This window comes from Schistocerca gregaria, chromosome 2 (assembly GCF_023897955.1).
Source record: "Schistocerca gregaria isolate iqSchGreg1 chromosome 2, iqSchGreg1.2, whole genome shotgun sequence".
NCBI classification, from domain to species: domain Eukaryota; kingdom Metazoa; phylum Arthropoda; class Insecta; order Orthoptera; family Acrididae; genus Schistocerca; species Schistocerca gregaria.
Genome location: NC_064921.1, coordinates 506,341,067 through 506,359,980, shown reverse-complemented (window position 1 = coordinate 506,359,980; position 18,914 = coordinate 506,341,067). Strand labels below are relative to the sequence as shown.

At 39.2% G+C, this 18,914-nt stretch overlaps 1 protein-coding gene across 1 annotated transcript in view; it reads left to right on the top strand.

The window, feature by feature from the left end:
• The window catches only part of LOC126328907 (cytoplasmic dynein 2 heavy chain 1), a 906,666-nt gene that overhangs the window by 413,123 nt on the left and 474,629 nt on the right, over positions 1 to 18,914 (top strand). Inside the window, exon 30 of the mRNA XM_049996078.1 lies at positions 13,115 to 13,296. Coding sequence (XP_049852035.1) covers positions 13,115 to 13,296 — 182 coding nt within the window. The remainder of the gene's footprint in view (positions 1 to 13,114; positions 13,297 to 18,914) is intronic.

Here is an 18,914-nt window from a genome sequence, read left to right as displayed (position 1 = left end):
GTTGCTTCATAACCTGGGTTGTGAGTAACTAAATCCACTTTCCCTTCTTCCCTTTCTTTCCCCTCTCTCCTCCCTGATGAAGGAACATTTATTCCGAAAGCTAGGAGCTTAAATTTTCGGTTGTTTTTTTGTGTTTCTATCGGCTGTACTGAGCTGAGGTAAGTACTGGCCAACCCCTCTATCTCTTTGTTAGTAATTGTTTCACATCTTTATATGAGATTTTCCATTAATTAGTTAGATACTATAGAGTTTCCTAGACGGCAGCGCCATCTGTTGTTGACAATTGTAACTACCGTAATTTCGAAAGTTTGTCTGCCTAAAAATGTACTGTTGTCCCAAGCATATTGCAACAAACGGTGTATTTCTATCGCTGCTCGTTTAGTTATTATTGCCGTTTCAAATATACCGGGCATTTTTGAAACACCATGTATATTTTACTGTTCACATTGCTTCTTCATAATTTTTCATTGATTGTATCAGTACCCATTTGTATTGTGATATATTGTAAAATTCTAAACATTTGCAAGTGCCACGGTGATAAACTCATATATTTATTGTTAATTCTGGGCTTAATCATGCTCTTTAAAATCTTTGAGAATGGTAGCCCTGTTCTTGTTCAAAACAATCGTTCTCTAATTTCATTGTACAATTACATGAGAAATAGGTTATCTTGAGATTTTTGGGTGCTTACAAAACTATATTTTTGTAAGTTACTGGTACGAGTGTTTTGGATTCGTATTTTAGTTTGTAGCAAATCATTATTTGTGGTTCATAGTTCTGCCAAAGAATACATCACCCCTAAATTTCATTGACACCAACACAAATAAACGTTCGTTGTTGAGAATTTTTGGAAGCTACAATTGTCCTTTGCAGAATCTACGAGCAATTTATAGCAAATTGGTGTTTATGATTGAATTACTGTAGCAGACTTTCTAACTAACATATTGGTTACATCTAGCTTTCCCATATATTATCTGCATTTATCACAAATTAACTCTTTTCAAGTCTGCTAACAACTATAATTAACCTCAAAACATTTTAGGAAAATAATAGTCTTTACCACAGGTTTTTGTGTTGTGTTAATAGAAATCTCATTTTGTGAATTTGCTTCAATTCATATAGGGAATTAGCAATTGTTTGAAACAAAATCAGCAGACTTAAGTTAAAGGTAATTGTTCAGTACCATATACTACATTGCACCAGCCAAAATACAGCCACACTGTGAATGCTGCTTTTGAACACGGGATGAGTTGGTCGATGTTCATAAATAGCTGGAATCGACCCTACTACTATCAGACAATTGGCAGTTGCTGTGAATTGGTGTGTTTGCTCACCTGTAATACCTATACCATGGCTCCTGTCTCCACTGCAGAAAGTACAGGATCTGTCATTACTACTCCATTTGACTGCAAGCGACGTCTCAGTGGTAGATCTAGTAGTGTCCTGAATATGGTGGACAGGGACCAGGAGGACTCAGGATGCTGTACTGTTCCCCCTAACCAACAAGTTTCAGGTTCTGCCTTTCATTGAAATGGAAAACTGAGCCAGTAAAACTCCCTTCACTTGTTTTGGGGAAACCTGTTTTGTCTGGTTTCAGGAGGACGTAAATGCAAAAGGGAAGGGGGTCTGTGTATTGTCAGCAGTTCAATCGTACGACAAATGATGCTAGCCCTTCAGGAAATTGTCTCATTCATCATGTTGAAGAGGCTATTCCAGCAGCCATTGAGGAAACAGGGTGCAACCAACTGCAGATTGTGGCACATGTTGGAACAAATGATGCCTGTCATCTGGGCTACGAGGTCATTCTTGGATCATTCATGTGACTGCCACAGAAGGTTGACCAGGCTTTCACATGGAGTTTCAACGAAGCTCACAATTTGCAACATTATTCCCAGAACTGATCGGGGCCCTTTGGTTGTGAGTTAAGTGGAAGGACTGAGCCAGAGACGTTCAGAGTTCTGTGACAAGTTGGGCTGTGACTTCCTGGACTTGTGCCATAGGGTTGAGAATTGTAGACATTCCCCTAATTGGGCCAGGCGTGCACTATATATCAGACGCTGCTACACAGTAGCTTACTGTATATGGGGTGCACACAAGGGTTTCTTAGATTAGGCAACTCTCCATCCAATCCGGATAATGATAGCAGTAGGAAATCCAGAAGCACCAGTGTAAGGTCAAAAGAAGTGACTCCCACAGGTGAGAGTATTAAAATCCTAATGGTAAACTGCCAAAACATTTGCAACGAAATGCGAGAGTTTGAGGTGCTCATGAAAAGCTGTGAAGCTCACATAGTACTAGGTACAGAGATCTGGTTGAAACCTGAAATTGATAGCAGTGAAATTTTTAGGCAAAATTTAAGTGTATATTGAAAGGATGAGCAAATGGGAAAAGGGCTGGTGTATTTATCCACCATGATAGAAACTGAAGCTACATATGAAATTGTTTGCCCAAGACAAGGTATCAGGGGTAGGTGTAAAATGATAATTGGATCCTTCTGCCACCCACCAGACTCATCTCCGGATGTAACCATAAACTTTAGAGGAAACCACAGTTCACTTGTACATAAGTTCCCCAAGGATATTGTAATAGTCAATTGAGACATTAATTGTGTAACAGTTAACTGGGAAAACCAGTTTTGTTAGTGGTGGGTGTGGTAAGATATCCTTTGAAACTTTACTAAATGCTTTTTTTGTAAACTACCTAGAACAAATAGTTAGGAAACCTACTCATAATGGAAATGATCTAAGGCAACAAATAGACCTGACCTCTTTGGGAATGCCCACATCGAAACTGGAATTAGTGACCATGACATGGTTGTGACAAGAATGATTACCAAAGTACAAAGACAACTAAAATAATCAGAAAGATATATATGTTCAGTATACTAGATAAAATATCAGTTGTGTCATATCTCAGTAAGGAACTTGAAACTTCCAGCACAAGGCAGGAGATGTAGAGGAACTCTGGCTCAAGTTTAAAAGAGTATGAAGCTTCCTGGCAGATTAAAACTGTGCCCGACCGAGACTCGTACTCGGGACCTTTGCCTTTTGTGGGCAAGTGCTCTACCATCTGAGCTACCAAAGCACGACTCACGCCTGGTACTCACAGCTTCACTTCTGTCAGTATCTCGTCTCCTACCTTCCAAACTTTACAGAAGCTCTCCTGCAAAACTTGCAGAACTAGCACTCCTGAAAGAAAGGATACTGTGCAGACATGGCTTAGCCACAGCATGGGGGATGTTTCCAGAATGAGATTTTCACTCTGCAGCAGAGTGTGCGCTGATATGAAACTTCCTGGCAACTCTGCAGCAGAGCCTGCGCTGATATGAAACTTCCTGGCAGATTAAAACTGTGTGCCCGCCCGAGACTTGAACTCGGGACCTTTGCCTTTCGCGGGCAAGTGTTCTACGATCTGAGCTACCAAAGCACGACTCACACCTGAGCATATATATTAAAAACAAAGATTCCAAGACTTACCAAGCAGGACAGCGCCGGCAGACAGGCACAATGAACAAAACACACAAACACACACACAGAATTACTAGCTTTCGCAACCGATGGTTGCTTCTTCAGGAAGGAGAGGGAAAGACGAAAGGATGTGGGTTTTAAGGGAGAGGGTAAGGAGTCATTCCAATCCCGGGAGCAGAAAGACTTCCCTTAGGGGGAAAAAAAGGACAGGTGTACACTCGCACACACACACACACACACACACACACACACACACACACACACACACACACACACACACATATCCATCCGCACATACACAGACACAAGCAGACATATTTAAAGGCAAAGAGTAAGTACAGAGGCAAAGAAGTTGTTGAAAGACAGGTGAGATATGAGTGGCGGCAACTTGAAATTAGCGGAGGTTGAGGCCTGGCGGATATCGAGAAGGGAGGATATACTGAAGGGCGAGTTCCCATCTCCGGAGTTCGGATAGGTTGGTGTTGGTGGGAAGTATCCAGATAACTCGGACGGTGTAACACTGTGCCAAGATGTGCTGGCCGTGCACCAAGGCATGTTTAGCCATAGGGTGATCCTCATTACCAGCAAACACTGTCTGCCTGTGTCCATTCATGCGAATGGACAGTTTGTTGCTGGTCATTCCCACATAGAAAGCGTCACACTGCAGGCAGGTCAGTTGGTAAATCACGTGTGTGCTTTCACACGTGGCTCTCCCTTTGATCGTGTACACCTTCTGGGTTACAGGACTGGAGTAGGTGGTGGTGGGAGGGTGCATAGGACAGGTTTTACACCGGGTGCAGTTGCAAGGCTAGGAGCCAGAGGGTAGGGAAGGTGGTTTGGGGATTTCATAGGGATGAACCAAGACGTTACGAAGGTTAGGTGGACGGCGGAAAGACACCCTTGGTGGAGTGGGAGGATTTCATGATGGATGGATCTCATTTCAGGGCAGGATTTTAGGAAGTCGTATCCCTGCTGGAGAGCCACATTCAAGGTCTGATCCAGTCCCGGGATGTATTCTGTCACAAGTGGGGCACTTTTGGGGTTCTTCTGTGAGAGGTTCTGGGTTTGAGGGGATGAGGAAGTGGCTCTGGTTATCTGCTTCTGTACCAGGTCGGGAGGGTAGTTGCGGGATGCGAAAGCTGTTTTCAGGTTGTTGGTGTAATGGTCGAGGGATTCAGGACTGGAGCAGATTCGTTTGCCACGAAGGCCTAGGCTGTAGGGAAGGGACCGTTTGATATGGAGTGGGTGGCAGCTGTCATAATGGAGGTACTGTTGCTTGTTGGTGGGTTTGATGTGGACGGATGTGTGAAGCTGGCCATTGGACAGATAGAGGTCAACGTCTAGGAAAGTGGCATGGGATTTGGAGTAAGACCAGGTGAATCTGATGGAACCAAAGGAGTTGATGTTGGAGAGGAAATTCTGGAGTTGTTCTTCACTGTGAGTCCAGATCATGAAGATGCCATCAATAAATCTGTACCAAACTTTGGGTTGGCAGGCTTGGGTAACCAAGAAGGCTTTCTCTAAGCGACCCATAAATAGGTTGGCATACGAGGGGGCTATCCTGGTAGCCATGGCTGTTCTCTTTAATTGTTGGTATGTCTGGCCTTCAAAAGTGAAGAAGTTGTGAGTTAGGATGAATCTGGCTAAGGAAATGAGGTTTCAGGTAGAGTGGCAGGTGACTGGCGTGAAAGTAAGTGCTCCATTGCAGCGAGGCCTTGGACGTGCGGGATATTCGTGTATAGGGAAGTGGCATCAATGGTTACAAGGATGGTTTCCGGGGGTAACAGACTGGGTACGGATTCCAGGCGTTCCAGAAAGTGGTTGGTGTCTTTGATGAAGGATGGGAGACTGCATGTAATGGGTTGAAGGTGTTGATGTACGTAGGCAGAGATACGTTCTGTGGGGGCTTGGTAACCAGCTACAATGGGACGGCCAGGATGTTTGGGTTTGTGAATTTTAGGAAGTAGGTAGAAGGTAGGAGTGCGAGGTGTCGGTGGGGTCAGGAGTTTGATGGAGTCAGGTGAAAGGTTTTGTAGGGGGCCTAAGGTTCTGAGGATTCCTTGTAGCTCCTCCTGGACATCAGCAATGGGATTATATATATATATATTAAAAACAAAGATTCCAAGACTTACCAAGTGGGAAAACGCCGTCAGACAGGCACAAGAACAAAACACACACACAGAATTACTAGCTTTCGCAACCGTCAGGAAGGAGAGGGAAAGACAAAAGGATGTGGGTTTTAAGGGAGAGGGTAAGGAGTCATTCCAATCCCGGGAGCGGAAAGACTTCCCTTAGGGGGAAAAAAGGACAGGTGTACACTCGCACACACACACACACACACACACACACACACACACACACACACACACACACATATCCATCCGCACATACACAGACACAAGCAGACATATTTAAAGGCAAAGAGTACTTACTCTTACTCCCGGGATTGGAATGACTCCTTACCCTCTCCCTTAAAACCCACATCCTTTTGTCTTTCCCTCTCCTTCCTGAAGAAGCAACCATCGGTTGCGAAAGCTAGTAATTCTGTGTGTGTGTTTGTGTGTTTTGTTCTTGTGCCTGTCTGCCGGCGTTTTCCCGCTTGGTAAGTCTTGGAATCTTTGTTTTTAATATATTTTTCCCATGTGGAAGTTTCTTTCTATTTTATATATATATAGACCCACACAGAATAGAACAGTTGATGATGGGAGGTAACCTCCATGGTGTACAGTCACTGTAAAGGAACTCCTAAAGAAATAGAGATTTCTGCACAATAGTTGTAAAACAAAGTGTAGAGCTATATGTAGTGAGATGCTGAATGAAACATGTTTCGCTGTCAAGAGATCAATGCATAATGTCTTCAGTGACTACCATAGCAGAATATTGTCAAGTGACCATTTACAGGACCCAAAGAAATTCTTGTCATATGTAAAGGCTGTTAATGGCACTAAAGTTATTGACTAGTACCTAGTGAATGAGACAGGAACTGAAATTGAGGATAGTAATGCAAAAGCTGAAACACTTACCTCCATTTTCAAAAGTTCCTTTACAGAGGAAAACCCAGGAGAATTGCTCCAAGTTATCCTCGTACCGCTAAAAAGATGAATGAAATAAGTATTAGTGTCAGCAATGATGAGAAACAGCTGAATTCTTTAAAATTGAACAGAGATTTGGGGCCCGATGAAATTCCTGTCAGATTTTATGCTGAATTTGCAACTGAGTTAGCCCCTTTTCTAACTATAACTTGTCATGGCTCCCTCGAGCAAAAAACAATGCCCAGTTCTTGGAAAAAGGCATAGCTCACATCCATCTACAGAAAGGGTAATAGAAGTGACCCACAAAACTACTACCCAATATCCTTGACACTGATTTGTTAAAGAATCTTAGAGCATATTCTGAGTTCGAACATAATGAGGTACCTTAACAGAATGATCACCTCAGTGCTAATCAGCATGGATTTTGAAAGCATTGATCATTTGAAACCCAATTCGCCCCAATTCACCCCAACTCACATTTTTATCACATGATATGCTAAAAGCTTTGGATCAAGGCAATCAGGTAGATGCTGTATTTCTTGATTGCCAAAAATCATTTGACTCAGTACCACACCTACACTTATTGTCAAAAGTACAATCATATGAGGCATCATGTGAAATTTGTGGTTGGATTGAGGCCTTTTTGTTAGGAAGGATGCAACATGTTATCTCAGATGGATAGTCATCATCGGATGTAGAAATAGCTTCGGGTGTGTGTTGGGACCCTAGCTGTTCATGTTTTATATTGATGACCTTGCAGACAATATTAATAGAAAAATGAGGATATTTGCAGATGATGCAGTTATCTATAATGAAATACTATCTGAAAAAAGCTACATAAATATTAAGTCAGTAATTAATAAGATTTCAATGTGGTGCTGAGATTGGCAACTTGCTTCAAATATTCAGAAATGTAAAATTTGACACTTCACATAATGGAAAAAATGTGGTATCCTATGTCTATAACATGAATGAGCCATTGTTGAATTTGGCCAACTCATACAAATACCTTGGCGTAACACATTGTAGACCTTGGTGTAACACTTTGTAAGGATATGGAATGGAATGATCACATAGGTTCAGCAGGTGTGCAAAGCAGGCGCTAGACTTCAGTTTATTGGTGGGATACTGGGTAAGTACAATCAATCTACAAAGGATATTACTTACAAATCATTTGTGTGACCCATTCTTGAATACTACTCTAAGTGTGTGGGACCTATGCCAGATAGGCCTAGCAGGGGATATTGAATGTATACAGGGAAGGGCAGCACAAAAGATCACAGATTTGTTTAATCCCTGAGAGAGGTACACAGAGATACTAGAAGACTCTTGAAGATAGACATAAACTATGCTGAGAAAGTCTATTAACAAAGTTTCAAGAACTGGTTTTAAATGATTACTGTAGGAATATACTACAACCCCTTATGTATTACTACCAATCCAAGGATCATGAAAATAAGATTAGAATAATTACTTCATACACACAGGCATTCAAACAATCATTCTTCCTGCATTCCATACATGAATGGAACAGGAAGAGACGCTAAAAACTGTCCAATGGGATGTACCCTCTGCCATGCACCTCTTGGTGGTTCGCAGATTATAGATGTTGATGTAGATGTAAAAGTTTGTATGATTGCGGATCCATGCAACTCTTACAAATGTGCTGTTTGAATGAACAAATGTATATTCTGTGTTCAGTGAAAGTAATTAAGTTTCTCCCTGTACCAGTTGAATAGCAGAGAAGATTGAATGTGTTAATCATCTTCAAAGTACTGATCACCACGTATGATTCTAGAAGTTGGTCAATTGGGCGGTGGGAGTGGGGGGTTGGGGAAATGGAATATCACTTAACAAAAGGAGAGTTGGGGTCCTCCACCAACAAATTGGTATAATTTGGTGTTGCTTAAAGTAGTTTTTGGTAACTGTTTTGGAGTTCAGGGTAAAAAAACTAAATTAAACATGGAAGCTTTTATAATCTCACTGCAACGCATCCACAGAATGTGTGTGCCCAGGAAAATATGACGATTTGACCCATATATCTGGCGATTTCGATTTTTTTATCTGGGGTCAGCAATTTTAGGTGTTGGTAGGCATAACTGGCATATTTAGCTTTCTTGTTTATTGTAAGTGGTACATTAATATACATCCAAAGTATATTAATAAATAATAAGACACCCATTTTAAGTTAAATAATATTTATTGGTTGCCGCTCTTATTCTTTTGTTAAAATGTGTTTGAAATACATTGCAACCTATATTTCTACATAATTATATAAAAATATATTAAACACAAAGATTCCAAGACTTACCAAGCAGGAAAGCACCAGCAGACAGGCACAATGAACAAAACACACAAACACACACACAGAATTACTAGCTTTCGCAACCGATGGTTGCATCTTCAGGAAAGAGGGAAGGAGAGGGAAAGACGAAAGGATGTGGGTAAGGAGTCATTCCAATCCCGGGAGTGGAAAGACTTCCCTTAGGGGGAAAAAAGGACAGGTGTACACTCGCACACACACACACACACATATCCATCCGCACATACACAGACACAATTATATAAAAAAAAGATTGAATCTGTTGAAGTAATATATTCACTGATTTCTGATATCATTTTATCCAGTGTAATATAATACTCCATTGGGGGGCGGGGGGGGGGGGGGGGGGTGTCTATAGCCCCCATAGCCACCCCACCCCTCGCTGCCACCCGTGCTGATCACTATTCGTAACATACTAAATAAACAGAGCCATGGACCAAGAGTGAATCAGATGTAAAAGAAACCTTTTATATTTTTAATTTGAGAATAAAAAATACAAGTGCAGCTCATTTTTCTACTTGGCCTCTGCTTTTGAAACACATTTTTTCCAGTGAATTCGCTAACTGTTAATAGCCAGATCCTTAGAGCATTCAAATTATTTTATTTGCAATCTCTGATCACATTCTTTTTTTTTTTTGTTGTAAACTAGCAAGTAATTAAGTTCATGGAGTGAATAACATCTTCAGACCTGTAAGAAACACAACTATGATGAACTAGAAAAACATACAGCACCAGCTTATGCAAAATCCCAAGTATCTGTCATCTTACACGACCTTTAATACTGAGCTGGTCTTATTTGTATTACATCAAAATTGTGGTTGGACATATAACTACAGAAGTATGTGCCCTATACTGAAAGTGTTCAGTTTTGTACATGAATGGTATTGTATCATAGGTTTTGAATACACAACTGTTGTATGTTTTTATAGTTTGTAGCTGCCATGATTGTGACGTATCTGATGATCTTCATCGCTGCAGGAATTTAATTATCTGGACTTTAAAACTTATGATCAAAGACTTGAATTAAAATGTTTGGTGCTCTCTGTTCAAATTTTTCCAAACTTTGCTAACTTGCATTATCTGTGTTAAAGAGAAATCTTACCATGTTGTGATGACCATTTTCAGTTGACATTGATAATAGTAAAACATAGAGAATTTATATCCTGTCCTCGTACAAGTCAAGTTGAGGAAAATCACAGCAAGATAGGTATGATGGTGTTCAAGGGTTTTCCAACTGAGATCATCCAATTTTTATTTGGTTATGGCTGTTGTATGGGGACACATGCTTTGTTGTAGAGGGATCACTTCTTTTATCAATAAGTTATGTTGTCAATAGCAATATGCCTGTCTAACCTTGTTGGAAACCTAACCATAGCATGCATTGTGTATTGTTCAACATCCATGGAAGAAGTTGCTAACAACACTTCACACAAAAAAGTGCTATGGCCTTGCCAGATGACAGCAATCACTGGTGCAGACTCTTCCCTCCAGAAATTTAGCCAACAGACAGTCACACACATACAATTTTTGATCAGTTGTCAGAAGGTATGGTACCCACCTGACACACTCTTTTCTAAATCCTAGCTCATCTGTGATAACAGGAAAAGTGCTGCCATTACTTATCCTGACCTCATCTGCAATCTCAGAGACCATTAAACACCTCTCACATGCAAGAAGTTGTCGAACATCACAAATATTGTCTGCGATGCTGGTGCATGGTGCATGGTCAGTATTCACGGCCCTCATTCTCAACACGCTCATGGTGCTCCACAGTTTGCTTGGCAATAGAAAACACTCAGCCTTGACTTTTCCAGTCAGCCTCCTGAGAATTTCACCTAGTTTAATACCTTTCCTATTGAGAAACTTGATAATAATGTGCTGTGCAATGGAGACAGGTAGCTGTCGGTCAGACAATGCGATAATGTCTAATAACGCTAGTGAATAGCCCCACTCAACTGCATCCTCCACTTCTGGCATCGCTGCGAACACTGACAGGACAGGAGCCATCACATCTTGGTGTTTGCATGGAGGGTCAAGAAATTTGTTTGTATCAGATTCATTATTGTAATCATACTATAGTGAAGAGAATCTGAAAAATACTACATTGACATGAAGTAAGCAAGACAGCTTGTACTCTTAAGAAACTATTTATAGTTGTTTGGTAATCCCATGACTGTTTCTTAACATTAAACTGTGTCCTTATACTGTGGCCTGATTCATATAAGTTCATCAATTCTGTGCCACTGGATGAACAAACTAGCATGTGCTTAAGTGGATCTTACTTTTAAAACAAACAATGCTAATAAAACTTGTTTGGTAAGTACATGTATTTGGAGAATCAGTCTTTGTTGCTTTTGTGTCAGACATAGTAATTGACATTTTACTAAACTTATTAATACCACATTTACTCGAATCTAAGCCACACTTTTTTTCCGGTTTTTGTAATCCAAAAAACCACCTGCGACTTAGAATCGAGTGCAAAGTAAGCGGAAGTTCTGAAAAAATGTTGGTAAGTGCCGCCACAACTAACTTCTACCGTCTAATATATGTAGCTCTACACAGGCATGCTTTGTAGGCACAAAGATAAATACTGGCACCAAAACCTCTGCATCAGTAAACAAAATTTTTTTTAAAAAAAGGTGGAAGCCGAGCTTTTTTTTCTCCAATCCGAGTTTTGACCACTGCATTTTCATACATTATCCAATGAAGTAAATACAAATTCCGTATTGTTCATCTTCGAATGTAGCAGAATTTCAATGTACTATGAAAATCCGACTGGCAAGTCTATTTGGGATGTTTGTCAATATGGCCAACACTACGTCCTGATTTTTTTCCTACCTCTGAGAAGAGATGGTTGCTAATAGGAACCTGATGAAATGTGAATCACATGCAGTATTCTCTCCACCATAAGAATAATACGAATATAAACATTTTGCCATGTATTCTTTCGTGTTTGCTGCTATCTCATTTAAATCCTGTCTGCCTAATAAACCACAAAACTAGAGTGAGACAACAGCAAATGCAAAAGAATATACGTATCGTGTCATGTTTATGTTCGTATTATTCTTATGCCTAATAGTGATCCTGTCAGAAATGAAGCACGGCAACTGACTAGATTTTTAAATCAAGATGACTCTAATTTCTGTGCAGAAGCGGCCACAAAGATTTTCAAACGGAGAAAAATTTCGTCTAACTCTCGTTCAGAACATGTTCTATCATATGCAGTCTATTATTTGGTTCTTGTTGATCATTATCAAAGAAAGCAGCAGTGTAAGTAACAACAAATAGCAGTCTCTTGCCATTGTTTCGCTAATGAGACGATTCATCTCTCTTTCTTTTTTAATTGTAAGCGGCGGTACAGTGCACAATAGCAAGCAATGCCACGAGCGGCAATAGGCCATAAACATGCACTATCAGAATGCAACAAACAATGCATGACACGGTACAGTAATTCATTTTCAGCTTTGAGTGACGTACACACCTATAACAAAGAAAACGGCACTTATCAGATCGAAGCAAAATAAGCAATCGATTCAAACCAGACGAAGCACGTGAAAAAGGAAGGGTACCCGTATAAATATGGATGGAGTGCCTGACGCATAGCAGTGGCTACCTGGTAAAGCTTAACTGCTAAGCTTACGACTCGAACCTAAATACTGTAGCTGTACGTCATTCATTCGACCTAAATTGTGTCTCACATTACAATGGACCAACTTCGTTTCGACTCGGAGGTGCGGCCTAAAACTTTACTCTCCCCTTGAATTTCGAGTCTCAAATTTCAGGTGCGGCTTAGATTCGTGAATTTTTTTTCCCTTTATTTCAAGTCTCATTTTTCAGGTGCGGCTTAGGTTTGAGTGTGGCTTAGATTCGAGTAAATACGGTTCATAACTACGTAATATGTTCTTGCAGAACAGTTGCACCCTAGCGTGGCAAAAGAAGTAATCCCCTGGGCAGTCTCATTTCTTCTGTATTGACTTAGTACTGAAGTACAGGGATTACTCTACTCTTCTTCAGGAGCTAATAAAGATAAGATCGTCATATATGATGTTTTTAAAATGGATCATGAATAAATATGTTACCTTTCATGATCTTCAGCATAGGGTCAAACATCTTTTTTACTATGTATTTCAGTTCACCATTAATGTCCCTCATGTACATGCCTCTCCATGCTCATCCTTTGTCCCTGCTTCTCGATCCTTTCCCTCCCTTTATCTTTTTCTCTTCCTTTCACTATATTTCTTCTGTTCTTTACACTTAACTAAACTGCATAACACAATTAAAACTTTGTTCAGTTGCAGCTAAAGTCATACACCACACTTGGACAAGAATTAGTTGATGACAGTGATTCATCTGAATTGGCACTAAAATTGAAAGCTCTTATGCTTGATACAATAAGAAATCTAGATGTTGTGGAGCAGCTTATAAATGCAGGGGTGTCATCTCTAGAAGACTGGTGTTGGCAAAAACAGCTGAGGTAATATTTACTCTTTGATTTTCATTCTCCCAGTATCACAGTTGTCTTATCCATGTTACATTGTCACAATATTGTTTAGCATTAAATTATGTGAAAGTAGGCATTCCACTGATGTCCCAGAATTTGGATGCAATACTGCTCTCATTTCTACAGTCAGTTACAAATTCTTCAAATTGTTTTTGATCGCTATGGTTTCATAACAAAATTCAGAAAATACGGAGGAAGCAAAGACTGTTGCACTTATCATTCAAAAGAGAATGCACAGATGATGAGAGGCAAAAGTTAATAGAGATTCGTGTGTCTGTAAAAATATTGATGTATGAAGCATATAACAGTTACCATCGTCATACCTGAGCAAAAGATCTTGTGGGGATCCCAAGAAAAATCTGGTTCTACATAAAATAGTTAAGCAGTTTGAAGGATTCTTTCCATCAATCATTGACCAGTCTGGTGTGGCAATACAAGATAGGAAATCTGAACTTTTTGGTTTCGTAGTTAAGAAAATGTTCATGTAGGAGGCTCATAGAAACATATGGTGTTTGACCATCACACAGATTACTTTAATAAGGACATAGTAATGGGCATCCATGGCATGGAGAACCAACTGAAAAAGTTGAAAACAAATAAGTCACCATGTTTACAGAATCCCAATACTGTTTTACAAAGAATACTCTATGGCATTGGCCCCTTGGTTAGCTTGAATTTACTGTATCTGAATTTCTCTTTCACTCTTACCCTATTTGTAACTTATCACGTTAAAGGTACTTATCAGGATGAATACTAAGTAGTACATGTGTCTCCTTTTATTTATGATGCCAACGAAAAACTTGAGCTCTTGACATAACCTCCTCTCCAAAAGCTTTCTGAAGCTTACTGTAAGTTGTCGTCACGTTTTCACCCAATTTAACACAAAAAGAAATGGCATACTGTTGCACAATATTATGCGGTTCCAATTTCGTGACGAGAGACACAAACACGTGTTAACTTATTACAGCACAACTGATGACTGAGCAGTTGCATTGATATGCTGCTTGGACTAGAAGCAGCTTATAGACCAAGGTCAAAGATATTGTGCCTATGCAACACTACAGGGTTGCCGTAACTTGCAAAGAAAATCAGTCTCATTACTTTATTGTCACACCTCGTGCATGTAATTCATTTGTACATGAGGTATAATTTTATGAGTGATTGTGTATATTCTTGTACACAACATACATGCATTGGTCTGACTTAGGTGTTTCATGTATCTAATTCCAGAATAGGATTTATAATGTAATTTTATAGATCAAAAATCTACACACCAAATGGTGGCAGGAGAACACACATATAAAAAAAGGTTTTATGTATGCAAGCTATTAGAGCCAGTACCTCCTTCTTCCAGCAGAAGGGTTGAAGAGGAAGGAAGAATGGTGAAGGAAAAGGACTGGAGAGATTTAAGAAAATTATGAATAGAGTTTAAAAGTCATCCAGAAGCCCGGGTTGGGGAGGCTTACCAGACGTCCTTCTCATCCCGTCTGGTAAGTCTCCCCTTACCCAGGGTTCTGCGTGACTTTTCTAAATTCTACCCCTTTTCCTAAACCCCTCCAGTCCTTTTCATTTACCCCTCTTCCTTCCCCTTTAACCCTTCTGCCGGAAGAAGAACCACTGGCTCCAAAAGCTTGCATACAAAAAACATTTTCTTACATGTGTGTTCTCCTGCCACTGCTTGGTGAGTAGATTTTTTATCTATACAGTTACGTTATACTATCAAAAACTGATTATTTTCATTGTTATAATCTACAATAGGATTGTCAGAGACAATATTTTTCAAAAGATTATAGGATCTAAAAAGAGCAAATTAACGGTTCTATGAAAAACGAACATGGAAATAATAGAACAGTTAACTCGGCGCCTGACAGATGTGCTCAGCCAGCCAGACTTGCATAGAATGCAGATTCCCCTGAGGACTGAAATCATTTTATCACATCAACATTGTATAGACCTTTATCTTGGCCTGTTGTAGTGTTCTACAAAATTTACCACCTTTTGCGTGTGGGATACTCACAGTCTTGTACGGTCCACAATACTAGTTTATTTCTTCTATGGGAACTGTGGTGATGATCTTAAAGAAACATTAACCCATTGACATTGAACATTGGACTCTGTACTTCCCTATTAAACTTGTATACCCTCTATTCTGCATGTCTATGTATTTGCTGTTCTACTTTTCTATGTGTGTCTTTCAAATTTTCTGTGGGTGCAGATGGATACCTTAAATAATTTCAATTACTTTTCTCCCACAAAAACTCTATTCATGATTTCTATTGTAGGTAATCCAATAACAGTGTGTGATAACTCATTTATTATCATCTGAAATTCAGAAACTAGTTGTGGCCACAAAGTATGTTTTTTTCCGAATAGTATGTTCTACGTAATAGTCCCAAACCTTTATTATTCTTTCACTTGAATTGGATTGCGGGGATAGCTTGAGATAGCTACATGTCTCACTCCTTCCCATGCGAGAACATATTTAAAATTATTACTAATTAATCAAGTGCCATTATCAATTAACAATCATCCTGGTTTCTCTATATCCTTAAAATATTCTGGTAGACATTGTATCATGGTGAGCATACTTGCCTGTTTAATTAGATAAAGCGCAACATATTTTGACCAAGCACCAAGCACAAGATATATATGTGACCCTGCTCTGACGACAAAATCACCAGCAGTTCAGTCATGTGGTGCTTTAGGTATTACAGGAAACAAGTTATAAGAGATAACTACATCATCTTCCTTCACTCTCTGACACAGTTTACAGAAACTCTATAAATTTAAAATATATGTTAAAGAATATTTACTAAAAACAGTTTTTACTACATTAAAGATCTCATGCAACATAAAATTATTGCAAATAAGTAATTAGGTTTACAAAGTAGACACAATACATTGTAGTTTGTAATTTACTGCATTTAATTCAAAAGCAAAGAGTATTATCAGAGGAGTCTTATGACTCAATTCTTTTGTTTGAAGTAGGCTCTTTCTGCTTTAGGTAATTTAGTGATGAATTATGTGTGTGTGTGTGTGTGTGTGTGTGTGTGTGTGTGTGTGTTTTATGAATTTCTTGTCTATCATAAGAAGTCAATATAATGATGGCATTAGTACAAAGAAATTCGTCTGTGGATAAGCATTGTAAGACCTCCCTAATTTTTCTTGTCATATGTTTGCAATAACAGAATTTGTTCACCTGTTGTATATACTTTTATATGTCATAATGACTATAGCCTATGTTGATAACCGATATCAGATCTCTCTCTACTGTTTGTGGGATACATATCTTCATGGTGACTTACCTTCTTTTGCCTTCCAGAATAGAGTACCTTCTTTATATAGCCGGTTGCTTGTAATGCTGTTGTCTTGTTAGTAATCTTATCACTAAAATAATTATTCAATCTAATATCTTGTTTAATCTTTCTAATGAGTTCTCTAACTTCTTAATTCATATAACTTAATGATAGGAAGAGCATAGTGCAAATCATGCCTGAGTCGCTACTTCTCGTCAAGTCATTAATACCTAAAGATAATACAACTACTACCCTATGGCTCTTATTCCTGTGACTGTCCCTGCTGCAAGACTTGCCCTATACGTCCTCCTACCACCACCTATACCAGCCCTGTAACTGGCAAAACATACTACGAGAGGGAGTAACAACACGCCATATACCAGCTGTTTTGTAAACATTGTTCAGCCTTTTGTCATCGGCATGAATACCACCAAATTATTGTTAGGATGAATGGGTGTATACTGGCAACATGCAATATTCTGTTGCAGAATATGCTCTACAACATGACAGTTGTAACCTTCTGCCTGTTTCATTACACACGCTATTGGAATTCTTCCTCCAGACACAAATTTCTCAGGACTCTGCAGGTGTAAACTAGCGCTGTAAATATGTCCCTTAATTTACGTTATTTTCTTCTGTCTAACATTTCTTCACAGTAGCTACTTTCTTCTTCACTCTGTTTTAGTTTACTATATCTTTCATTGTCATTCCCATCTATTTTTCACTGCCTCCCTCCCACTTTGTTATGTACAGTGCTTTTTACTCATACTAACTAATGCACATTGTTTAAGCAGTAATCTCTGCCTTTGATATTACTCTATCTTCCACCTTTAGGCTCTTAGGTTTTCAAATCCTGTCTGCTGCAGTCCCCAACAATTAGTCATTCCTTCTCATCCCATGTGGTAAGTCTCCCCTGACATACGGTTCTGGGTGACTTTCCCTTTTTCCTACACCTCTCTAGTCCTCTTCCAGAAGCACAGGTAGATTCAAAAACTAGATTACATCAGGAATTAGAGTATCGGTAAAAGGAAGCAGGAACTTTTTCTGCAGTCAAAAACTGACAGAAGTCCAGAATTTCTTAGTTATTTCAAAAAATACAAGCTAGTTTTGAAACATGTCATAAAACAGGCAAAAATAAGGGAAAATGACAAATATATTACGATGCCATCCAGTAAAACTAAGTCCATGTGGAAAGCTGTGCTGGATCTTACGGGGAAGAAGACTACTCACAAAAATATTGTGATATCACAGGATGGCAAGACTGTCACTAACACTAGGGCAGTTCTTATTATGCAACTGTTGTTGGAAAATTAGTGAAGGAAAAATTTGGAAAGCCAACTATAAAGACATGGAAAGAATTTTCATCTATTAAAATAAGTAATATAGCCCTGTTCTTCAGTCCAGTATGCCCAACAGAGTTCCTAAATACCATTAACTTACTGAATAGTAATTATTCAACTGGTATTGAAGATTTTTCAGATTATACTATAAAAATAACAGCAAGACATATACTCTCTCCTTTATTAGACATATGCAATTCTTCCTTATCATGTGGTGTCTTCCCACAGCAAATGAAAATGGCAAAAGTAATACCCCTGTATAAAAAAGGTGCTCAGCAATGTAGGGTTAACTATAGGCCTGTGTCTCTACTAATTTCGAAAATTATTGAAAAAGTGTTCCTTTCACAACTAAATACATTCTTCGACAAGAATAATATTATTTCTGGATGTCAACGTGGCTTCAGACCACAGCGATCAATGGAAACAGCCACTTTCAACCAGGTAAACCATGTCTTAAATGCAGTGGACAACCACAGAAATATCTCAGGTTTATTCCTGGACCTAACAAAAGCTTTGATGCGATTTATCATTGTATGCTCCTGAGGAAGCTTGAACGGTATGGTGTAAGAGATGTGCCAAATCAGTGGATTAAATCATATTTGGAGTATTGTTCTCAGGTAACTGAAATTAAGTGCATGGAAAGAAATGAACTCCAGATACACCTTTCAGAATCATGTGAACTAAGTCATGGCGTTCCACAGGGGTCTATTTTAGGCCCCCTTCTTTTTTGGTATCCATTAATGATTTCCCATCACACATTAGGGATTCTGAACCTGTACTGTTTGCAGATGACACTACCCTGTTGACTGAAGGAAATAAAGAAGAAAATCTCACTGCATCTGCAAAAGATATTACAAAAGAAGTGTAGCAGAAGTAGAAGTAGAAGTTTATTGTCTCATTACATACAGTTTCAAGCCATTGACTTAAAAGTACAGGAGACTTGTCAAAACACAAA